At 41.1% G+C, this 24,941-nt stretch overlaps 1 protein-coding gene across 6 annotated transcripts in view; it reads left to right on the top strand.

Annotated features, from left to right (window-relative positions):
• The window catches only part of GPAM (glycerol-3-phosphate acyltransferase, mitochondrial), a 62,511-nt gene extending 38,201 nt beyond the window's left edge, over nucleotides 1-24,310 (top strand). For all 6 annotated transcript variants that reach the window (XM_055346067.1, XM_055346066.1, XM_055346065.1 and 3 more), the window contains 14 exons: nucleotides 223-359; nucleotides 2,642-2,741; nucleotides 3,260-3,472; nucleotides 7,125-7,238; nucleotides 8,525-8,610; nucleotides 10,021-10,136; nucleotides 12,042-12,112; nucleotides 13,669-13,933; nucleotides 14,489-14,631; nucleotides 15,967-16,044; nucleotides 16,679-16,819; nucleotides 18,089-18,278; nucleotides 19,778-19,836; nucleotides 20,519-24,310. In XM_055346067.1, the coding sequence (XP_055202042.1) occupies nucleotides 223-359; nucleotides 2,642-2,741; nucleotides 3,260-3,472; nucleotides 7,125-7,238; nucleotides 8,525-8,610; nucleotides 10,021-10,136; nucleotides 12,042-12,112; nucleotides 13,669-13,933; nucleotides 14,489-14,631; nucleotides 15,967-16,044; nucleotides 16,679-16,819; nucleotides 18,089-18,278; nucleotides 19,778-19,836; nucleotides 20,519-20,635 (1,830 nt within the window). In that variant the 3' untranslated portion in view covers nucleotides 20,636-24,310. The remainder of the gene's footprint in view (nucleotides 1-222; nucleotides 360-2,641; nucleotides 2,742-3,259; nucleotides 3,473-7,124; nucleotides 7,239-8,524; nucleotides 8,611-10,020; nucleotides 10,137-12,041; nucleotides 12,113-13,668; nucleotides 13,934-14,488; nucleotides 14,632-15,966; nucleotides 16,045-16,678; nucleotides 16,820-18,088; nucleotides 18,279-19,777; nucleotides 19,837-20,518) is intronic.
• The last annotated feature ends 631 nt before the right edge of the window (nucleotides 24,311-24,941 follow it).

The raw sequence follows: 24,941 nt of genomic DNA, 5'->3' as shown, positions 1-24,941 counted from the left end.
AACTCATTGTTACTGTGGTGGTTGTTGCTTTCAGCTGTGGAAGTATTAAATTGGGAGAAATTAGTGGAAAATGTTTTTAAAGAATGAGTCATTGATCAATGAGCATTTGAGTGATTCTAACCAAATATAAAATTGCAATTGTACACAGATCAATGACTCATTGATTTGACATTCACATTTGAATTTTAAATTTGGCTTTTTTTTTTTTTTTTTTTTTACTAGATGAATTTGCCACTTATATTCCTGCCAGTTCACAGATCACATATTGACTATCTCCTGCTGACTTTCATTCTCTTCTGTCATAACATCAAAGCACCATACATTGCTTCAGGCAATAATCTTAACATTCCCATCTTCAGGTAAGACCAGCTTATTTTGAATTTTAGGGTAGTGGAAAGACTGTATGTTGAATATTTTTTCATTATATGTCTTGAAACATGAAACCTGTTATTGTAAAGATGGTATTAGCTTTTTTACTTTCGCTATATAAGTAATGCATGTTTATTGTGAAAATTTGAAAAGTACAAAAAAGCATTAAGATTATTAACCATTATTTCTATGTTTTATGTGGGGTACTTGGTGAACTGTGAATACCTCAACTTCATTGGCAATATTTATCAAATGGTTAAAAGGCCATTAGAAAAATGAGCTAGCATATTGTATAAAGCTTGGCAGTAGGGGAAGGTGGGGTGGGTATGAGGGTTGTGGTGATGGTAGGAAGTACGTAAGAAGAACCATACCTGTTAACTTTGCCCCAATAATTTAGTACTGCTAGAACATGTAATAATTACAGCATGACACGAAAAGTATAAATTAGAGGTTTTTGGGAGAATGCAAGGCATTCCATTCAGAGGAAATAGTATGTGAAGAGGCTGAGAGGTTCAAATGCATGGTATGGTCAGAAGGGCAGGCGATTCAGTGGGATTAGAATATGAGATGCAGTTAAATGGTCAAAGGCCAGAAGTGGTCATTGCATAGGGAGTGAGAGCTAGATCAGAACCAAGAGTTTTTAAGCCAATTGTTTATAGAGTGTATCCTGTAGTTGGGAAGTGGTCAGATTTGCATTTTGGAAAGTCATTCTGGATTAGAGGGATTTAGAACAATTCTGGCTCTATTGTAACCATTGCAATAGTTTAGGCAAAAGGTAATGAAGGCTTAAAATTTGTCGTGGTGCTCTTGGTAAGGAAGGCATAGAGTGGCCACTAAGAGTACTTAGGTGAATTTATAAGATGAAATGCTAGTCCACAGTGGGAGAGGGGGAAATGAGGGAAGAAGCCTCCCAGATATTTACCACCTGGTGACTGGGTAGACAGTAGAGCTGATCACCAATGGGGAATGGGTGAGGAGTAGGTTTAGTTGGTTTAGGACATTGAAGGCTCAAATTTCAAAGCATAGAGCATCTCTGAGGTCAGCTCTGAGCAGTCGGGAATAGAACGAGGATGGATTCACAGTAATTGGTGGGGGAGTGCACTGGCAGATTGTGCATGTAAGGAAGGTCTCACAAAGTGGCAGTGTGATTACCTTTGTGTGCTGTGAAGTTTTACCCTCAGTCCGAGGAGCTCCTTCTTAATCCTTTGCTCAAAGTTCTATGGCTGACCAGACTCATGTGAATGGCTGAAGGGAGGCCATTCATTCATGTGTCAGTTGATACTTACCCAGCTATGTTTTAGATAAGAGTGAAGAAGGTAACATAGTCCTTGCCTTCAAATAGCTCTGTAGTTTTGCTCTCAGAGGATATTGAAAATGTATGTTGATATTGATATTAATATCACTCTATTTGAAAAGGGGGATGCTCTGAGTTTGGAAAGGTTGACTTAAGTATTACAAAATTTCATTTTAATGTCAGAATCCATCAGTGTCATAGAAAGAACCATAGGGTTGAGAAAAGAATCGTTTTATCCCCCTGTAAGGGTACATGAAGCACATTTTTGTTTCATGTTTTGGGAAAATGGTTATGCTTGGTTTTGGTTTGATAAGATTATCCTTGTCTTACTGAGGCACTCTCTAAGCAGTACTTTCTTTTTTAAAAAAGATTTTATTTGAGAGAGATTGCACACAAGCAGGGGAAGGGGCAAAGGGAGAGGGAGAAGCAGACTAAGCAGGGAGCCTGACATGGGGCTCAGTCCTAGGACCCTGGGATCATGACCTGAGCTGAAGGCAGATGCTTACCAACTGAGGGACCTAGGTGTCCCTAAGCAGTACTTTCCGAGAACATTTGCCCAAAGAGCTTCTGCCACATCACATTCATTTTGTAGTAAATGTGCCAAAGGTAGATTTCAGGATATCTAACAGTCAATGTCCTGAGATCTTTGACAGTTTTAAGATTTATCAGTATTTCATCATCCTCTTTAAATCTATAACACCATCTTTGCAGGGTAATATATTGTACAAACTTCTTTTAGTTTGGAACAGATGTTATTAGAGCTTCAGTACATGAAGTGATATTCTAAAGGCTGACAAATGATGCAAATGATGGAAACATGTCAATAACATGGAAAATGGAAAAAGGCTTATGTTTTCACTGTCAGCTCAAACAACACATGTGGTTTATATTCATGTGGCATATGTTTTGAAGTAACCTAGAATTTGTGTATCCTTACGTTTTTCTTTATAAATAACTAATGCATTCCTTAATTTGCAGTACCTTGATCCATAAGCTTGGAGGCTTTTTCATACGACGGAGGCTGGATGAGACGCCAGATGGACGGAAGGATATTCTTTATAGAGCTTTGCTCCATGGGGTATGTACATTCGCTCATTCTTTTTTTTTTTTTTTTTAAAAAGGTTTTATTTATTTATTCATGAGAGATACAGGGAGAGAGAGAGGCAGAGACACAGGCAGAGGGAGAAGCAGGCTCCATGCAGGGAGCTGGACATGGGACCTGATCCCGGGTCTCCAGGATCACACCCTGGGCCAAAGGCAGCACTAAACCACTGAGCCACCTGGGCTGCCCACGTTCTCTCATTCTTAAAGCCCTTATCGTAGTTGTCACAGTAGAAGGAAAAAGAGACTTGATTGAGATTTAAAAAATTGTCTGAGAAATTATTTAAGTGGTTACTGTTTGGATATGGGGCTGATGATTATTTCTGTTATCACCAAAATAGAGCATTGGAGGAGCTGGCTTGCTGCTATTCATGAGTAAAATATTTTGTCAGTAGTGAAGTTACAGGTTTCTGTTTGTTTTAAGATTTAATTGGGTAAGCTTCATCTAAGTTGGGTGGTCTTGAATTCACATTTTACATTCTCCTTCCATTCCAGCATATAGTTGAGCTACTTCGACAGCAGCAATTCTTAGAGATTTTTCTGGAAGGCACACGCTCTAGGAGTGGAAAAACGTCCTGTGCTCGGGCAGGACTTTTGTCAGTTGTGGTAGATACTCTGTCTACTAATACTATCCCAGACATCTTGATAATACCTGTTGGAATCTCCTATGATCGTATTATTGAAGGTCACTACAATGGCGAACAACTGGTAAGAGGCCTGCTTACCCAAAAGTGTTCTTCACTGTCAACTCTTTTGCTTTTAGATACAAGCTTTTGGAATCAATTAGGAATTTTTTTGCTATTATTTTATTTAAAGCACTGTGGGAGACATGGTAGTGTGGTCATACTGAGTAGCTCTTATCTTTTGTGTCAGTCTGATTGGTAGTGCTGACCTGCTGTTTCCCTGCACTTGGAGGGACTGACATGGTTAGATTTTCAGTGCTGGCCATGACTGTGGAATTGGGAAAGGCAAGAGCACTTGGCACTGAGTTGCCATCTCTACCACGGAGGGTTAAATGTAGTTCTCCCCAGGGTTTATGGTTTTTGTGTGGGTTTTAAGTTCAGCCCGAAGGAGTGGTGGGATCACATCGAAAAAGCAACTGTGAACTCATTTGATAAGTGGCAGTAATTTTTTAGTAAACTTTTTATTGAAGTAAGTGTAATATTTGGAGAAGAATGCACAATCAGAAGCATGTAGGTTGAATGATTGCAAAGTGATCACACTCGTGTAACTGGTATGCACAGCAAGGAACAGTATGATCATGCCCCTAGGAACTGCCCCCCGCCCACCATGCCCCTGTCATCACTGTCCTCTCAGGGGTAACCACTTATCTGCTTATAGAACAGATTAATTTTGCCTATTTTTGAACTCTTACGTAAATGAAATTATGTAATATATGGATGATCTTTTGCTTCTGGTTTTCTTTGCTCAAGCAGGCATTTGTGAGATGCATCCGTGTTGTTGTGTTTAGCCATGTTCCATGATCTGTTGAAAAGCAATTTGGTTTCTGGTTTTTGACTATGGTCAATCTTGTAGATTTCTCTTGATGACCATGTATATGCATTTTGTTGGGTATGTACCTACAAGTGGAATTGCTGGGTCATTAGGTATATGTATGTTTGGCTTTAGCAGATAATGCCAGTTTTCCAGATTGCTTTTATCGACTTACCCCCATTATGAGAATTCCAGAGGGATTTTGTTTTGCTCTGATTTAGTGTAGAAGTCTTGGATAAAGTATTGGTTTTGAGCTTAACTGCCCCTAAAATGCCAGAAGTTCAAGGATATTAGATAATTAGAGGTTTTATTACTTTTTTAAAGATTTTATTTATTTATTTGACAGAGCGCACAAACAGGCAGAGTGGTAGGCAGAGGCAGAAGGAGAGGGAGAAGCAGGCTCCTGGCTGAGCAGGGAGCCTGACTCTGGACTTGATCCCAAGACCATGACCTGAGCCGAAGACAGATGTTTAACTGACTGAGCCACCCAGGCACCCCGATAATTAGAGGCTTTAAAGATGAAGTGACAGACCGGATTATCATCTGTGTTCCTCTTAGGAGACCCTTCCTTGAATTGGTCTGTGTTGAATATGTACACCAGTCACCCTGTTTCATGAGGCCATATCTGTATCCTGTGTCCGTTAGAGGCCATCATTGTGCCCTATGTATATTAATATTCAGTAAATGTTACTAAATGAATAATTGGATTAAAGGCCACTGTGGGGCTAGATTTGGCATTCACTTGCCTAATATTGGATATGTGGGCTCTGGTGATCATCAGGCTTCATATAAATGGCACCTGACCTATTTTTATCTGAGAACTGCAGAACAGTTCTCCAGCCTGTTGCATAATTTTTATCCTTCGTTAGTTTGCAATGGTATTTTTTCTTTTTTGTGTGTTTTAAATTTCAATTCCAGTATAATTAACATAGTATTATATTAGTTTCAGGTGTACAGAATGGTGATTCAGCAGTTCTGTACCTTCCTTAGTGCTCATTATGTTAAGTGTACTCTTAATCCCCTTTATCTATTTCTCCCATCCCCCCCCCCACCTATCTCCCCTCTGGCAACCATCTGTTCTGTGTAGTTGAGGATCTGTTTGTTTCTTTGCCTCTCCTTCTCGCTCTTTTCCTTTTGTTCATTTATTTTGTTTCTTAAATTCCACATGTGAGTGAAATCATATGTATTTCTCTGGTTTATTTTGCTTATAATTATACTCTATAGTATAATTATAAGCTACATCCTTGTTGCAAATGGCAAGATTTCATTTCTTTTTTATGGCTGAATGACATTCTATTATGTATATATGCTGCATCTTCTTTCTCCATTCAGCAGTCTATAGGGATTTAGGCTGCTTCCATACTTTGGCTGTTGTAAATAATGCTGCAATAAACATTAGGGTGCATCTATCCTTTTGAATTAGTGCTTTTGTATTTTGGGGTAAGTTCCCAGTAGTGTGTGATTATGGGATTGTAGGCTAATTCTGTGTTTAATTTTTTGAGGAACCTCCAATGGCTGCACAAGTTTGCATTCCCATCACCAGTACATGAGGGTTCTTTTATCTCCACATCGTTGACAAAAGTTGTTTCTCGTTTTGTTGCTAGCCATTCTGACAGGTGTGATACCTCATTGCAGTTTTGATTTGAACTTCCTGATGATGTGTTGTTGGCATCTGCATGTCTTCTTTGGAGAACTATCTGTTCATATCTTCTGCCATTTTTTTTTTTTTTAAGGATTGATTCATTTATTTGAGAGAGAGAATGTATGTACCCCTACAGGGGGGAGGGGAAGGGGCAGAGGGAGAGGGAAAAAGAATCAAGTAGACTCTGTGCTGAGCCTGGAGCCTGATGAAGGGCTTGATCGTATGATCCTGAGATCATGACTTGAGCCAAAACTAAGAGTTGGATGTTCAATGGACTGTGCCACCTAGGCATCTCTGCCCATTTTTAATTTTTTTTCTGTTTTTGGTGTTGAGTTGTTTAAGTTCTTTTATACATTTTGAATATTAACCCTTTATCTCATATGTCATTTTGCAAATATCTTCTTCCATGTAGTAGGTTGTCATTTAGTTTTGTTCAGTGTTTCCTTTGCTGTGCAGAAACTTTTTTACTTTCACATAGCCCTAATAGTTTATTTTTGTCTTTATTTACCTTGTCTTGAGACCTGTCTAGAAAAATATTGGTATGAACAGTGACAGAGAAATTATTGCCTGTGCTCTCCTCAAGGATTTTTATCATTTCAGGTCTCACGTTTAGTTCTTTAATGCATTTTGAGTTTATTTTTTGTGTATTTTTTTGTGTATGGTGTAAGAAAGAGATCCAGTTTTAATTATTTTGCAAGTAGTTGTCCGGTTTTCCCAGCACAATTTGTTGAAGACAGTTTTTTTTACCATTGCATATTCTTGCTTCCTTTGTTGAAGATTAATTGACCATATAATTATGGGTTTATTTCTGGACACTCTATTTTGTTCATCTATGTGTCTGTTTTTGTGCCAGTACCATATTTTGCAGAGGTGTTTTTGTGAGTGGTGTAAACAGTGTGCTAAATGAATTAGTGTTCTGGTTTTCACTGACCAAACTGTCTCTCCCCATAAAAGGATTACGTCTTTTTGTGTCTTTGCATGCTAAGCATTTATGACAGGTCTCAGTCAATGAACACTTTTCCTTCTTTATCCAATGTTGTCTCTTTTAATACAAACATCTAGTTTCCATAAAAAAAAAAATGGTGGGCACCTGGGCTCAGTTGATTTAAGTGTCCGAGTAATAAGTGAATGAATGAATGAATGAATGAATGGCATTTTTTGGGTAACAGAATACCTTGTTAGCTTTATTTCTTACCATGCTGTTCTTTCAAAATTGGCATTCAGGGAAAACCTAAGAAGAATGAGAGCCTTTGGAGCGTAGCTAGAGGAGTTATCAGAATGTTACGAAAAAACTATGGATGTGTCAGAGTGGATTTTGCACAACCATTTTCCTTAAAGGTGAGTATTTATTGGAACGAAGCAGTATTAAAGTGCTGGCATAGCTCTGTGTCAGAAGATGTGGGCTTTGGTTCTGTCTCTGCTGCCTCCTCTCTCTCTGACCTTGGTATCTTCTCTTATAAAATGAGGGCTATGTCAAAATTGGCATTTCCTAAATTTTCCCACCCAAGTGTGCCTATTGACAAAGGACAGTAAATGTCTATCTCTGGGCGATGCCAGCATCAACATTTTTTGCTATTGTTTCTTTCATAGTTCATGAGAACTATGCACATTGATATACATTGGTATCTTATAGTATGTTTTAAAATTGTCTTTAGAGGAAATTTTTTCAAAACCTACCCCTAAAACCTGGGTAAAATCGACAGTCTAGGACCATGTTCTGTTCTACTGAGTGGAATGCAGCATGCATACTATCAAAGGCATGGTACCGTTTGTGTAGAAGCCTGGTGCTGGCGGGTCCCTGAGGTCCTGGCAGTTTTACTTTCCTGAGATCACTGAAATCAGTCCAGGAGAAGGGAGAAGAACGAGTAAGGGAATCGGGAGCCCAGGGACAAGGAGCAGAGGCCTCCTTTTCTTTTTCGTAGTTTTTCTTTAAAGATTCTGACTGTGGTGCTAGGTGCTTTCTGGCCTTATGTTGCTTTCAAGAATCTTGTCCTTTCTTAACCACTTTATCCTCTTCAAAATTATTGTACAGCTTCTCTATACTGTTAGGATTTGCTTTTGGATTAAGGTTCTTTTGAATATTATGTGACTTTCAGGTTGTCAGATTTCCTTTAAAAAGCAGGGTTGTGTTGATTATCATTATGATTATTATCACTATCCTTATGATAACACAACCATGATTTTTAAAAGCATGGTTATAAGCATTATATTTTTAAATATAATATTGGGAATGTCAGATAGTTTTGTGTAGATATGAGAAAAGTTCTTGGTAGGGCATGCAACTCTTGATCTCAGAGTTGGGAGTTCAAGCCCCACATTGGGTGTGGAGCCTACTTAAAAAAATTTTTTTTAACTAAAAAATATGTAATTTTGCTTAAGCATTCATTGTCCCATCCTTTGTATCATCAGTCCTTAGATTTCATGCTTGCCAACATTGTAGGTGTCGTTCTACATTTTCGAAGGTAGTTAGGATATAGAAAGTACTTCTCCTACTCTGTAGCATGGCTCATTTTATAAACCACTCCCTTTTTATTTTTTGAAGATTGAATTATATTTTATATAGGCTTATGTAAGCAAGAACAATGGAAGTTAATGATTGTATTGTATTCCCTCCCCACCCCCAGGAATATTTAGAAAGCCAAAGTCAGAAACCTTTATCTGCTCCACTTTCTCTAGAGCAAGCATTGTTACCAGCTATACTTCCTTTAAGGTAAGATTTGTGGACATTTTTTATACTACCTAAACTATCAGATAATCTGTTACTTCTGGCATTGTACAGAAAGATAGATTTTTTTCTTTTTGTTACAATTTGCTTGTTTGTACAACGTTTATTTTCCCTGGAGTTAATTATAGCTTAAATTTGTCAATGTTTACTTCTTTATGCACTAAACTCAAACTCATCCCCAAATTCTTCTAAAGAATTTTTTTAAATAATAAATTTATTTTTTATTGGTGTTCAATTTGCCAATATACAGAATAACACCCAGTGCTCATCCCGTCAAGTGCCCCCCTCAGTGCCCGTCACCCATTCACCCCCACCCCCCGCCCTCCTCCCCTTCCACCACCCCCAGTTCACTTCCCAGAGTTAGGAGTCTTTATGTTCTGTCTCCCTTTCTGACATTTCCCACACATTTCTTCTCCTTTCCCTTCCATTCCCTTTCACTATTATTTATATTCCCCAAATGAATGAGAACATATACTGTTTGTCCTTCTCCGACTGACTTACTTCACTCAGCATAATACCCTCCAGTTCCATCCACGTCGAAGCAAATGGCGGGTATTTGTCGTTTCTAATGGTTGAGGAATAGTCCATTGTATACATAGACCACATCTTCTTTATCCATTCATCTTTCGATGGACACCGAGGCTCCTTCCACAGTTTGGCTATTGTGGACATTGCTGCTAGAAACATCGGGGTGCAGGTGTCCCGGCGTTTCATTGCATCTGTATCTTTGGGGTAAATCCCCAGCAGTGCAATTGTTGGGTCGTAGGGCGGGTATGAAGAATGAGCACATTCTCATTTTCACATCCTCACTTTGGGTAATTCTCTTGGTCTGTTAAAGGATAGTGAAGTAACGCATTTTCATATCAGTCTGGAGGCTTTTGATTATTTGTGTTCTAACATCTTTTTGATTGTGTGAATCAGGTATGAGTTCTTACTTGATTTATACTTTTGAATGTTGGAACTGAATTCCATAGTAGCATAGGTTATGTGTATTGTACCTAAGTGCAGTGTATAGAAGAGTTCCTAGTAGATTTTCTAGAATTTAAGTTGAATCGTAACTTAGCAAAATTAAATATTAAGCCCTTCCCTTAATGTGTTCAATTTTAGAAATGTCTTAAAATGAGGTATCTTGCTTTTTTCAGCCAGTGGATTTTGGAAGTGATGTATCAATAGATTATCTAGTCATGACTCAATAAAATCTTTTGGTCAGGAGAGTATACTACATATATAAATATAGTAAGGCATATTGTGGAGGGAAACAATGCATATAAATCTATTTGTGATTTAAATTTACATTATAGAGTAATTGAAAGTATTTAAGACATTTATGCCTTAGTTTTGGATAGTTTGGTTATAAAAGAGCTTGTAGAGTCTAATTAAAACAATTCTTTTCAGACCCAGTGATGCTGCTGATGAAGGTGCAGACACATCCATCGATGAGTCCAGAAATGTAACCGATGAATCCTTCCGAAGAAGGCTGATTGCAAATCTGGCTGAGCACATTCTCTTCAGTAAGTACAGTACCAAACCCTTTAATTCTGCAGTTGAGACCCAGCGTGGGGCAGGGCGCACCACACTGATTTTGGAACCTGCTGTAGTTAGGTTCTGCTTCTGGTGCCATTACCTACTACATAGGTGGTGATGGCAAGTTATTAGAAGGTGATGCTTTGGGGATTTGAAATAATCGGGTAAAACATCACACACAGTGCCTGATAATTAGTAGGTGCTCATATGATGAGTCTTATGCTTTTTACAAATGAGTACTGTCACAATGATTTATTGCCTCTTTTGTTCATGAATTTGTTTCTTTGAACTAATTAGTAGTATATTGCATGTGGGTTTATAGTTGCATGTCCCTTTCCCCTGCTGACCCCATGATCATTTTTATCCAGCAAATATTGAGGGACTGTCGTGTGTGCATACAGCTTTGTTTCAGCCATGGGGGATACAAATGGAATAATTAGCAGTTCTGCATGAGCTTATGCTCTTCTTGGTGGCATAGCCGTGCACACGTAATTCAAGTGGATGTGAGCCAGAGCAGAGTGAGTTGAATGCAGAATTAACCGTCTCTGAGTCCCAAATGACAGTGTGTATCATGTGGTATAGTCTGCTTTAAAATCCTGTGGCAGTGGCAGTGGTAGTGGTGAGGTCCCTTGGTGCACAGCCCAGTTGGGCTCTCCTTGTTATTCTCTGAGCCTCACTCCCAGTGAGGCCAGACTCTCAGCACTTCCTGGCAACACCAGTGTGGGGGCTTCCTCACCTCCTCTCGCTCCTGCCACTCCAGCTGCTCCTGCTCTTGCTTCACCCAAGGTCGGGGTATTCTTTCTTATGCACCTCTATTTGCGTCTCTTTCTTGTTTAAATTCTGATGCTAGAAATAATTCACCTATAATGCGGAAAAGTTGGAAGATAAATAAAAAATCCCGTAGATAACCAGGGGTGTTGCTGTGTAGTCTCTAAAAATGTTTTGTATTGCACTGTTTTGCATTTATAACACAAATATTTATTCATGTTTTTTAAAAACTATGAATATTCTTTTTAATGGCTATAAATGTGGTAGTTGGTACTTTTTTTTTGTTTTTCAAATGCTAGAGACAGCACTGACTGTGAGTGAAGTATTCGTGAATTCCTTATCATCTCAGAAAACTCACAGTGTGTTTGTTTCGGATTATTCCATAGATGTTCTCATATTTGATTTATGTAATTATTTCCTACAAATTCTGAGTATTGGGTTATGGACTATGGTCATTCTCAAATATATTTTTGCCCTCTCCCTCCATATCTCTACCTGGCAGGTGGGTCATTTCCTCCTCAGCCCAATGAGCGAGGCAGCATTTTCATCTTACCAATGAGGAAGCTACGGCACGGGGGTTGAAGTAATTTCCCCCCAAGTTATGAAATTAGTTTTAGAAATTAGATTTTAGTCCAGATTATCTGACTTCAAATCTACTACCCCTTCTCCCACTGCACATCTGTTTTACTGTGATGGTGAATCTGCCTGCAAGAGGAAGGCTGTAGTGGTGCAGCTACTAGAACAGTAGAGATGCAGCTACTAGAGTACTAAGTCAAACTCAAAAGTGGGAGACCCTGTAGAACTGCCAAAACGGCTTCTGCTTTGGGTCTTGGTATTTCCATAAAGGTGTCTCTCGGTCATTCAGTAACTAAATTCCACTGGCCTGTTTGGAAAGTGGAGCTGTCTTAGGCCGGATTCTGTTACATCATCATAGTGATCTCTACTGAGGATCTGTTGGCCAGAGCATGGTGTAATGCTGTAATTTCCCTTTGGTAAATTATAGTGACAGGAAACATAGAGGTATTTATAGTTTTAAATCCTCCTATTTAAGGTTTAGGTACTTTTTAGAGACTTTCAGTGGTATTAAAAAAAAGGGACCCTAAAGCTTTGTGTTTGCCTTCCAGCTGCTAGCAAGTCCTGTGCCATTATGTCAACACACATCGTGGCCTGCCTGCTCCTCTACAGACACAGGCAGGTATGTCTGCAGTGTCACCTGCAGTTAAGGGGAAGCAGAGGATGCCGTGTCTGCTGTTTAAATACTTGTTTGCTAATAAGTGTGGCCTGATCCTGGCTTGTGCTTCTGAGATAACCAGTAAAATAAGCTAAGCACTCTGCCCACAGGAGCTTATAGATCTGATGGAGGAAGAAGTCTATGTTAAAAAAAAAAAAAATCTCAGAGACTGCGTAATACAGATGACAGTAGGACACTCTTTGAGTAATATAGTTCACGTAAATAAGGCATATTGCATGGACATGCAGTAAGTGTTCTGACAACTATTTGACTTAAATTAGGGTCACATTCCCTTCATGCACTTGTCTAAGTACTGTGATGGAAAAGACCACATCTGTTCCACTTAACACCAAACATAGTGCCTACGTGTGTGTATGTGTATATATATTGTAAGCACCAAATAAGTAGTTGTCAGATAGATAGATAAATAAATATTTATTTATTATTTTTAAAGAATTTATTTATTCATGAGAAACAGAGAGAGAGAGGCAGAGACACAGGCAGAGGGAGAAGCAGGCTTCATGTAGGGAGCCTGATGTGGGACTCGATCCCGGGTCTCCAGGATAATGCTCTGGGCCAAAGGCAGTGCTAAACCGCTAAGCCACCCGGACTGCCCCAGATAAATATTTAAAATGAGGGCGCCTTAGTAGCTTAGTTGTTAAGCGTCTGCTTTTGCCTCAGGTCATGATTCCAGAGTCCTAGGATTGAGCCCCATGATGGGCTACCTGCATAGCAAGGAGTCTTCTCCATCTCCCTCTACTCCCCCCTGCTCGTGCTGTCTCTCACTCCCTCTCTCTTAAATAAACAAAATGTTAAAAAAAAAAAAATACAATAAGGGCAGCCCGGGTGGCTCAGTGGTTTAGCGCTGCCTTCAGTCCAGGTTGTGATCTTGGAGACCCGGGATCAAGTCCCATGTCAGGCTTCCAGCATGAAGCCTGCTTCTCCCTCTGCCTGTGTCTCTGCCTCTCTCTCTCTGTGTCTCTCATGAATAAATAAATAAAATCTTTAATTAAAAAAATACAATAAAATGAGGGAAAGTGGGGCACCTAGGTGGCTCAGTCAGTTACGTGTCAGCCTTTGGCTCAGGTCATGATCCCGGGGTCTGGGGATCAAGCCCTGCATTGGGCTTCCTGCTCAGTGGGAAATCTGTTTGTCCCTCTTCCACTCCTGCTCTCCCTGCTTGTGTTCTCTCGTGCTCTCAAATAATAAAATTGTTAAATAAAATGAGGGGAATAATTGCTAAAACATAAGCACTTCTTACTTTTAGATGGCTGCTTCTCCCCTTTGTGATCATATCATGTGTTGTGACCAGAGCATTTTCTGGATGTATCTTGACTTTCTGGAGGACCAGCTTTTTCACCAGTATTTTGATATCCTGTGCCCTGATATTCTGGCCACTATATGACCAACAGTGGGCTACAGGAAAGCCAAGGCAAGAAATAAAATCCTTGGACTGGCCTCTTGGCCTTTTGGGAAGCAGTTTTCCACTGTTGTGAGACCATTTCTGTCTTTTTCTTTAGGGAATTGATCTCTCCACATTGGTGGAGGACTTCTTTGTGATGAAGGAGGAAGTCCTGGCTCGTGATTTTGACCTGGGCTTCTCAGGAAACTCAGAAGATGTAGTCATGCACGCCATACAGCTGCTTGGAAATTGCGTCACGATCACCCACACTAGTAGGAATGATGAGTTTTTTATTACTCCCAGCACAACTGTCCCATCAGTCTTTGAACTCAACTTCTACAGCAACGGAGTGCTCCATGTCTTCATCATGGAGGCCATCATAGGTACGGCTTGCCCTGAAATGGCTTCGTGGAAGCTGAAAGGGCCTAAAGCACATGGTGGTGTCTGTTGATTTGGATGGTAGCCCCTTGCTGGAAGGGATGTGTTGCTGTACTTTTAGTTTTCAAATTATGTAATCTGCTAAATCACTGTAACTTATTTTTACATTTATTTATGGATGAGTTGTTACTGAATCACTGTTTGCATAGTGTTACACTTATTACTAAGGAGGAGAGGGAAGGTATTTTGCTATCAGAAGCTGAAAATCTGAGTGAGAAGTCCACATGGCAGTGAAGTGAGTGTAGGGGATCCAGAGGGAACAGAGAAGGAGAGCAGGAGGGATTGAAGCCCCTGAGAAAGATGTTGGATGGCATTGGAATCACATGGAATTGTGAGGAGTGAATCCTGCAGGGATTTACTTACATTTTTCCCCAGTGAATGCAAACTGTTATTTCTGATTTGTTCATGATCTATTAAGGTAATTCAAGTTTTCTGAGCCGGTTGAAGTTTTCCTTGGAACTGTAAGGCTGCCGGCTTCATTGATGTTTTCCTTTCCTTAGCCTGCAGCCTTTACGCAGTTCTGAACAAGAGAGGCACAGGAGGGCCTTCAGGTACATCCCCCAGCCTGGTCAGCCAGGAACAGCTGGTGCGGAAGGCTGCCAGCCTCTGCTGTCTTCTCTCTAACGAAGGCACCATATCCCTCGTAAGTGAAGACTTTTTAGTGTTGCCTCTTCTCTTTTCCTTGAGAACTTTAATGCAAACATAAGCCACCTTTGTTCTCGCAGAGAATGTTTGGTCTGTTATTGAAGCTTTACATTCTACTCCTGGGTGTCAGTGACCCTCGGGCCAGTATGTTGTTTACTATCTTTGTTTGCCATTGGGGTCACTGCTCCAGTGAACCCTTCATGTAGTTATAAGGCATGATAGGACAGATTACTCAACATTCTCCATCAGATGGATCCCAAGTGACTGAGCTCTTATTGTACATAAGGCACTGGGTTAGAGGCTTGTAAATAATTAACACGCCCAGAAGATAAGAGCCAGAAAGTCTTAAAAATCATCTGTTCAACCCCTTGTCATTTTACAAATGGGAAACCTAAGTCTCTGCAGGGCTGCTGAGCATTTGTTACATTCAGTTACCATTAAACATCCATAATGAGGCATACATATTAAGCAATAGAATCTTGTTTCTCAGAATCATCAACAATTCATATTCTATTTGAAGTCTTGCACTCTCTCTCACTTATTTGAATGTGTCCTGGGACATTTATGAGTATGTGTATTGTGAGTACAGTGATCTTTGCATATGGTATATTGTCATCCTGTTGTGGAATCTGTTTTGCATGAACTTTGAGGGACAGGGTGGGATGGGATGGGGTGGATAAAGCTCCCAAGATTGACTTTGTCCTTTTCCTGGGTCATTTTTGAATGACTTGAATAGCATGTTTCCTCTTCCACCACCTTTACGTACGTGTGTTTACTGTAAGGTAGCATTTGCAGAGAAGTTGTCTTATGAAGGAAAAGAAAGACTTTAGGGGCCTGATGAGCAACCCTTCTGAGAGTTGCCCCACTGTGGGAGGAGACAGTTTCAGGGCATCTGTGCAGGTGGTGCCGGTGCCACACTGGGTGCTCTACCAGATACAGAACAAGGGCTCTTCTTGAACATTGCCCTTGACCATGGAGGGTGGGCCTCAGGAATCTTAGGACTTGCCCAATGGAGTAAGTTGGTTGATATGGAAGCATTTAGCAGTTACTTTGTGCAGTGTTTTCTGTCTTTAAAAAAGGTCAGTGATGGGGTACCTGGTTGGCTCAGTTGGGTTAAGCATCTGCCTTCAGCTCAGGTCATGATCCCGGGGTCCTGGGATTGAGCCCTGGTGTCAGGCTCCCGCTCAGTGGGAAATCTGCTTCTCCCTCTCTCTCTCTCTCTCGCTGTCCTCCCCCCTGCACTGGTGTTCTCTGTGTCTCTCAAATAAATAAAATCTTAAAAAAAAAATTTTAAGAAGGTCAGTGACATTATTTAAATGCCTTTTCTTTTCAGCCTTGCCAGACATTTTACCAAATTTGCCATGAAACAGTAGGAAGGTTTATCCAGTATGGCATTCTCGTTGTGGCAGAGGTAAGAAGAATGGCTTTCCTTTATTTGCCTTTATTTAATTTCTGGCTCTTCCTTATCTTTTCTACCAGTTATTTTAACCAGTGTTACAACCAATGATTTTAGCCAATAATTACATCTTGATATATATATAGTCAAGTCCACATGAACAGGAAAGAATAGGGAGAGCGAACATCTTTTGGGATTGTTTTTAATATTTTGGTTTCTTTTGTGTAACTGGTGTCTAGAACATACCTTGACTTGACTCAGTGACACCCGAAAGTGTTCATTCCAAGATGAGATGTGTCTCATATCCATGTGCTTGTAGCTTGCACACACGCATTTTTCTCTTTTGAGATTTTAATTTTTGTACTGGGTATAGCAGGTATGGCCTGGGAAAGTAGATATCAGTTTAGGGGAGGTCAGGGTATTTTTATTTGCTCTACCTGGTAGCTTCCCCTGCTACCTCTTTCTTTCCTTCTTTCCCTCCCCACTGTCTCCCGAGTGACTGTTTGGAGCGGGAGGTGGGCTGATGCTGTAGGGGCTAACAGAGGGGAGTTGGGAGGCCCGGGCGAGAGGATGCTGGTCTGACATCCAGCCACGCAGATGTCTGTGTGCCCACGCATGTTTGTTTGCTGTTTGCTATCTTTTGGCATAGCAAGATGACCAGGAAGATATCAGTCCCAGTCTTGCTGAGCAGCAGTGGGACAAGAAGCTTCCTGAGCCTTTGTCTTGGAGAAGTGATGAAGAAGATGAAGACAGTGATTTTGGTGAGGAGCAGCGAGATTGCTACCTGAAGGTACTTCGGTGAAGAATTCTGGTGGACGTTATAGTGAGGAGCTGAGGTTTATGTTGCCCCTAGTCAATGAGGTTCTTAGCAACTGGGACTCTGCTGACTTACCCACATTTCTGGTACCCACAAACCAGCTGTGGTCCTTGCTGCCTAGTAAAGACACTCAAATGTTCGCGGTGAGCAAATACCCCCCAGTTGCTCAGTTTGGGTGCAGATAATGGAAAAGGAAACAAAATTTGGGAAGATGAGCACGAGTGAGACCCTTCCCGACCCTCTCATCAAAATGCACAGGGAGCAAAGCTTTTTTTCCAACACCTTCACTTCCTCCCGTAGAGGGGGACAGTGTTCGGTCTTCCGCAAAGCCAGCAGCGCTGGACCAGGTGGTAGAGGGAGTAGGTCTCAGCTGCCACACAGCCCGTGGCTCTGAGTCATGCTCAGTCTTGTCAAGCCTCCCCAAATTTCATATGTTGAGCTCTTTGCCTTCAATCAAAACAAATCCCATCACGGGAAACTTCAGATTTATGAAAGATTGATTGTCCCTGATTTGTAATATTATGTTAATGACCCATTTTTTCTGAATATCTTAAATGGATTACTCAGTAACACCCCTAATTTACACAAACACACAGAGATTCAGGAGGTGTCACTTCTGGAAAGTCCACCTGAGCTTTAGAAGTTTCTGCATTTTGGGTATTATCATCATTAAGATGGGGCAGTGATCTTGCTGCCACACTGCAGAGGGGCTTAGCTGAATGTACCTGTTTTGGGGGGTACAGTGAGAGCCCCCTCTGCCACCCAGCACCCCATCAGCACTACTGTCACTCCCCACTGTCCCGGGATATGGGCCAAAGGCCATGTGGGGTAGCAGGAAGTGAGGGCTGGGGAGGATTGAGGTGACCTTGGTGGTCTTGCCATGTGCCCTCTTTCACACTGGAGTGAAACCCTGCAGGGTCTGGCCTCAGGACCAGCTATGTTCAGTGATGACGATATGTTGTAACTCTGTCATTCAGGTATCCCAGTTTCTTCTAGGGAGCTGTGTAGGGAGTGCAAACCTCAAATACTATAGAAAGCAGTGACTCCCAATAAAAGAGCCCATTTCAAAGCCACAGTCCCTTTTGAGCAGAGGGTCTGTGCCCCTGGAGCGGCCAGCTGTTTCTGTGAAGGGGCCAGAAGAGGCTGCCCGCTCCACTTCTGCCTCTGAGGAGGTTGCTGTGTCACAGGCTCGTTTCTTCTGTCCCTGCTCCATGACTTCATCTCCCACCCTCGCACTCCCAGGTGAGCCAGTCCAAGGAGCACCAGCAGTTCATCACCTTCCTCCAGCGGCTGCTCGGGCCTTTGCTCGAGGCCTACAGCTCGGCTGCCATCTTCATCCACAACTTCAGCGGGCCTGTCCCGGAGCCTGAGTATCTGCAGAAGTTGCACAAGTACTTGATCACCAGGACGGAGAGAAGTGTTGCTGTCTATGGTATGTAGGGCTCTACTTTGGTGTCTTTTAAAAGTTAGGCCTTTTTATTTCTATTTATTTATTTATCTATTTATTTATTTATTTATTTATTTATTTATTTATTTATTTATTTATTCATTCATTCATTCATTCATTCATGAGAGACAGAGAGAGAGAAGCAGAGACACAGGCAGAGGGAGAAGCAGGCTCCATGCAGGGAGCCCGACATGGGACTCAGTCCCGGGTGTCCAGGATCAGGCCCTGGGCTGAAGGCAGGTGCTAAACCGCTGAGCCACCCAGGGATCCCCAAAAGTTAGGCCTTTTTTGATCACAGGAATCTGCTAATGGTAGACAAAAGGGAAAAAATGCAAACTTATCCTGACCTCTAACTTCCTAGATTGCTATTATTATCTGTGTGGGGATGTTACATAAATGGAATGATACAGGTACTGTCCTGTGTGGCTTCCTTCACTTAACATTGTAAGTGAGAGCATACATGATAGCACAGGTGGTTGTTTGGTTATTATTGTTGTTGCTGTATAGTCCTCCCCGGCAGAAACATTTACTATGTTTCATTTATTTCCATCATTGACGGAGAGTTGGGTTGTCTGCACCTTGGAGATACGGTGACTAGTACTACTGGGAACATGTTTGAACACTGGGCAAACATATGCCCTCATTTACACCAGGCTGCATCTAGGAATAGAGTTGCCTGTCACAGCTTCTGAGGGTACTGTGGCTGGTCCTGGGGTGATGTGCCAGTTTGCACGCCTGCAGTGATGTGTTTCCGGTGCTCCCCATCCAGCCACTGCTTAGTAGAGTCCATGTTTATGGGAGTGTGACTAGGGTGGGAGTAGTGTTTTATACAGTGATGGCTTAGGACTGAAACTGCTTGGAATCAATACTTTTTAGAGGCAGAAGGGACCTAGAGGTAATTTCTCTCTAGACTTATATCTCTCTCTCCCTCCCTCTCCCCATAGTCTTATAGACCTATATAGTTATAGATTTATCTCTATCTAGATAGATATCTAGAGATCGAGTACTCACTTTATAGATGAGGAAACTATCGTAGGTCACACAGCTAGTTCATGGGCACACCTGGATTCAGAACTCTTTTTCTGACCTCTAGATTTGTGCTCTTTCTCACTCCACTGGTATGGGAACATCTGTGCATCACTGTGCAGATTAACAGAATTTCTCCCCACTGTCTTGTTTACTTCTCTCAAAAAACCCTTCAAGATGGATGTTATAGGTATTTCTCCTTCTTTTCCTTTCTTTCTCGTTTCCTTTCCTCCCTCTTTCTTGCTCTTTTTGCCTTAAAAGATGACAGAATGGGTTTAAAGAAACGGCAAATCCTTTGAGACCTCACAGGTTGCCAGTAGCAGAAATGGAGCTCGAGCCCGGTCTGCTGACTTGCTCACACCCTCTCCAGGGCCTCCCACACTTTCATACTGTGGATGTTGGGGTTTTTGAGTTTGTTAGGATTGAACTTTTGACAAGGTCTTATCCTTTCTCTACAGCGGAGAGTGCCACTTACTGCCTTGTGAAGAATGCTGTGAAAATGTTTAAGGATATTGGGGTGAGTACCCACCGCTTATGGTATGAAGGCATGTGTTAACTTCTCTTTCTGCTCAGCTCTGGTCTGTTTGAGCCACCTGCATCTGGGGTGGGCCCTGAGAAAAGCAGGTTGTGCTGGACTAGTCATGACCACATTTCTGGGGATTGGGAGGGGGACAGGTATGTTAAAAGTGCCCATCAGTACAGATTTATTCTAATGTTCTAGAATTGCCCTGGCTTTCATTTTTATCCCAAGACCATTTATATATAACTGGTGGCAGTGTGTTTCAAGATGCTACTACAAGTTTTGACAGGGATGTTAGTTATGCCATATGATTTTCAGTTACTGGGTTTTTACCAGTATTGCCAGACATACCCTCCAGCGTACTTACCTTCCTTCATGTGTCATATGGGACATGAGTTCCATGGAGGTACTAATGGCATTTGTAAGGAACTATTTGTGACTATCCTAACATAGATTTTAAAGTACAGTGTACTGATTGGACTCTACCCCAAAGAACACGACACCTACATCCATAACCTCTCCACCCCATACTTGTGAAAACCCGTAGTACATTTACTTAAAGGCAAGATACAGTTTTATATGCCTTTGTGCCTTTTGGGGTCTAGAACAGAGGTCAGGGTTGGTAATAGGAATGTCTCTTTTTTTTTAGGTTTGTCTTTAATTTAAACTTTCTCTCTAGGTTTTCAAAGAGACCAAACAAAAGAGAGTGTCTGTTTTAGAACTCAGCAGCACGTTTCTACCTCAACGCAACCGGCAAAAACTCCTAGAATACATTCTGAGTTTTGTGGTGCTGTAGGTAACTCCTGGCACCTCTGGCAAGTTAAGGGCATGGGACGAGTCCCTGGTAGGCTCCAGCTTCTGGCTTGAGAGTTGAAGGTGCCAGCGTGTGGTCAGGCCTGACCTGTCCTAATCTGACGTGCTGGAAGACAAGTGCCTTCCCCTCCGTGGGTCTGTGCTTATCCCTACTCCGAGATGACACAGCAGCCTCCGCTTGCAACTCATCATCAATAGATGACAAAATTAAATCTCAAAAAATTATTTTGGAGTTTATATTAAAAGATTTACCTTTTAAGTATAGGACTAAACTACTGTGATGGGCACAAAAATGTAGATTCGTTCTAGAACTGAATCTTGTATACTTAATACTGTCGGATAATTTGTCGGTATACTTTCTGATTAATGGTTAATACTTCCTTTAAACATAATTGAGTCATTCATTCACTGTTGATTTTTTTTTTTTTCAGTTTTTGTCAATAGTAGCTAAGTCTTAAAGGGGACACCTTTCATCCCAAAGTGCTTTACAAATAATGGGCTGATCTTTATCACACCCAGGTATCACTGTGCTGTCCTTCGCAGTCAGATTTAGAAAGTTTTTTAAAAGCTACCTGAAAACACAATATTAGTTTATGTCAGAAATAGAGCTAATGTGATCAAACTGTTACCATCAGGAGGTAAATTTGGCTGGCAAAATTCAAGGTGAACTTGGCCAGAACACTGACTTTGAACTTTTGCTCATGTAAAAAAAGTGCCATTGAGTTTTAAATGACCAGCAAGGATTTAGGAACGAGTCCTGTTTTATGTCTGTACCCCTTCCCACCCTCGGGTGGCACCCGCCTGTCACAGGTGCAGCTCTTTCTTGGAGATTCTCCAACCAAATAGCAGTTGTCCTAACCTGATTAGCTTGGCCTGAGAGACTGTTTTAGGGTAAAGTGCTGTGGTGATAGGCTGCTGCCCCGGGGCTCATGTACCTTGTACAGATTGTGCACTGCATCCAGTCCAGGTGACTGGTGCCCACTCAAGTCGTGTGGTGTACAACCTGTGCCATATATGTCGTAGCCCTATTGACTAGTCAGCGGTTCGAGGCATGTATGGATTTTTAGCTATGAGGAAAAACCATGGTTTTTAAAAAATGTATGTGGGTTACATGCCTACACCCTGATGCCACATAGTGGCAAATTGTCATGAAAAATTGTCTGTTCATAATGGGTAGGTGCCTTTTTATGAGCAGGGAGCATAACTGTGCATTGTAATTATGGTGATTTCATAAAGATCATGTGATATGAAAATATTTTCTAGCATCTTACTGTTCTTTCTCTCCACGGTATTATGGAATTAGGAATTTTTCTTGAAGAATATTGCATATAGTCTTTGAATTAGAAAGTACTGAGAATTTAGTTTGTACTTTTATAAGCTTGGACTTTAAACACTAATTGTATCGTCCTCTGTGTGTGTCAGGAGAGGGAAGGGTACCGATCGGTACTTCATGTTGTATGAAATATCTCCTTTGAAACTCATAGCAATAATGCTGTGCTGTGGTGATCTTTTTCCAGTCTTCTCAAATTCCGTGTGTAGGTTATATTTGTTCTTGATAGGAACTCATGTACCCTTAAGCCATTGTCAGTGTTGTAGCGGCTCTGGTGTGGAGCGGGGTCTCCACCTTGTAGCACTCCGTTTGACTAACGGGGACAGAGGAGCACTTCTGTGGACTGGAGCTGTGCCTGTGGAGGAACACCCAGGGAGACTTACTAATCCCCACGGGCGTTCCTTTTCTCGACTGGCCGTCATCGCACTAGTCTCGCTCATTCTCCCTCTAAATCATAGATCAAGGATCGCTCAGATTCTCTCAGTTACCTGGGAAGTCAAGGTTGGGAGTGACTTTGAGTGGAGTCTGCTGCCCTACCTGAGACTTCTGCTAAGAGCCACTGCTGTGCTGCCTGAGCAGGGAACAGTGGCTCCTCTGGCTTTATTTTCCTTTTCAGTTGGTTTGTTTTCTGGAAATATAATCAGATGCTTTGAGGAATGCGATGTATGATTTGCTAGCTCTCTCGCAACTTAACTCACTGTGAGAATAAATATGCATGCTTTTTGTAATTAACTGGTGCTTTGAAAACCTTTTTTAAGGAAGAATAATCTCAACCAAAGTTATGCTCATCCAGACAAGCTGACCCTGAGTTAATTTTAGCACAACTCATTCTTCAGTGCCTCATTACTGAAAAAAACATACATCATCACAGTAAGGCTTCCAGGTAGCACTGTTTTTGCTTAAAGATTTATTTTCACTGTTTTCCAAAAGCAAATGGCTTCCATGTAAGATTAAACAAACTAGGTGCTTGTAAATAATTTATTACAGTTTACTCTCCTGCATTTCTCTAACACTGAAATGCATGCCCTCCAGGGGAAGACTGTGAGTCAAATTAAAAAACAAACAAAGTCCAATAATAAGCAATATGAATCTGCACGCTTTCCAACTGAGAATGTCCTAAGTGATTTCAGAAAGAGGAAGGAATTTTTTTCTCCCTTAAATTTCAAGAAAAAACAAAGGGAAGGAATTTGTGTGCAACATGGAGAACTAGTAACAGAGAAAGTACTCCCGAGTCTTTCTTCTCAGACCTGTTCAGTCTCTCAAAGTCACGAGGACGAGTGGAGAAAATACATCAGGGATTGCCATGAATGTAAACTCAGATTGTGAAGCTTCCAGGCACCTGAAGGGGCAAAGCATTTCCTATGGTTCTCCATGTGATCTCAGTGCTCTGTGAGATGTTCATAGGCGTTTTGTAGAAGAAGTGTTGGTGATAAAATAAATGTGGATCCTCTTTTTTTTTTTTTAAAGAAACTCCCATTGTGCACTAGCGTGGTGAGGGCTCAGGATATGCGAGTCCCAAGCCTGTTTAACCCAGCATTTCCAAACCGTTGTGACCCTCTTTTCCCCTAGGCACCCCTATGAACCTCTCACTAATATGCCATGGAAAACATTTTGGGAACCACTACATTAGGTAGTTCTTTAAGGGGACAAAACAGAATGAGAAGGCAGGGAGGCAGAGTTTGCATGCATTGTGTATAGTCACGTTCTAGTTAGTGGGTGTATGTTTTCTCCCCTGGAGACAATAAGCACAGAAAACTAATATAGGCGGTCAGAGCTCTTTCCTTTGATGGAGAGATTGGCCGTCAATGATCCTGGGTTTTCCCCCCGAAAGTAGCAAAACTAACACAAGGATTAACTGGGGTAAATAATTAAGATTTTAATTCAGATCTAGAAGAAAATAATGCACAACTGAATGCAGATTTTTATCCACAGGTAGTTCTAGTGTTTAGAAATGATAAGATCTATCATTGAAGTTTCTAAGACTTAATTTGGATGTAAATCTGTTTTTTAAAACACTCTTTTTAGGAACTTGAGACTTGGCATCTGGTGTTCTAGTTTAATACAAACTAATGATTGCATTTGAAAGAATTTTGACTTTATTTCTAAACATCTAAAGCTCTGAAATGCCTTGATGGAAGGTGTTATTTTCCTGTTGTACAAAGAAATGTTAAATTGTTGTAAAAAGAATTACTATAAAGTACTGTGAAATAATACTATGTGATTTTGTGAGCGAAACTTATTTGGAAACGTTGATTGATTTTTATGCCTGTTAATGTATTGTAAGAAGCACAGAAGTGTAGTTTTCTTTTAATAAACCAAAAAAATGAATACATTCTTGATGTCTTGCATTTGTAGTTAAAAGTTCCTGACATAATTCATTATACAGTTGTTCTTGTTTGATTTTATATAGCACTTTATTAAAATGCTTATAGGAAATGATCTTACATAAATTTATGAGCCTGCATGCAGTGCATGGTTTTATTACGGACCCAGAACTCTCCCAACTGCGATCAAGCATTTGCTCTCCTTAGTAAATATTCACATCACAGAGATAGACTTTGAGTTTCTGTAAAGATCCCTTTAAACTGGGTGCTTCTGTCATATTTTTATGTACTGAAGTGTTTGGTTTTTTTTCCCAGTAGTTCATAATATTTGCTCAAAGAATATTAGTTGACTTTTTTGACAAGGCAAGTATTTTCTTATAGCACATTTTTCTGTGGATCCTTCACAATCACTCCATTGCAGCCTTTCCAGGAGCATGCCCTTTGGAAAGGGAGCAAACACGTGCCTGGCCATGCTGTCCCTGTCCTTTGGGCACACGACATGGCTGTGAACCTGACATTCAAGGCCGTCTCCTCTGTTCTCCACCAGACCCTCTATCCGAATGTTGTACTCTGCCCTCTGTGATTTGGTCGGGTTGTTGCCAGGACTGTGCCCTTGCCCTTTGATGCATTCATTC

The sequence above is a fragment of the Nyctereutes procyonoides genome, unplaced genomic scaffold (genome assembly GCF_905146905.1).
Source record: "Nyctereutes procyonoides isolate TBG_1078 unplaced genomic scaffold, NYPRO_anot_genome, whole genome shotgun sequence".
Classification (NCBI taxonomy): domain Eukaryota; kingdom Metazoa; phylum Chordata; class Mammalia; order Carnivora; family Canidae; genus Nyctereutes; species Nyctereutes procyonoides.
The sequence above is the reverse complement of the archived record's forward strand: the minus strand, read 5'-3'. Positions and strand labels throughout refer to the sequence as shown.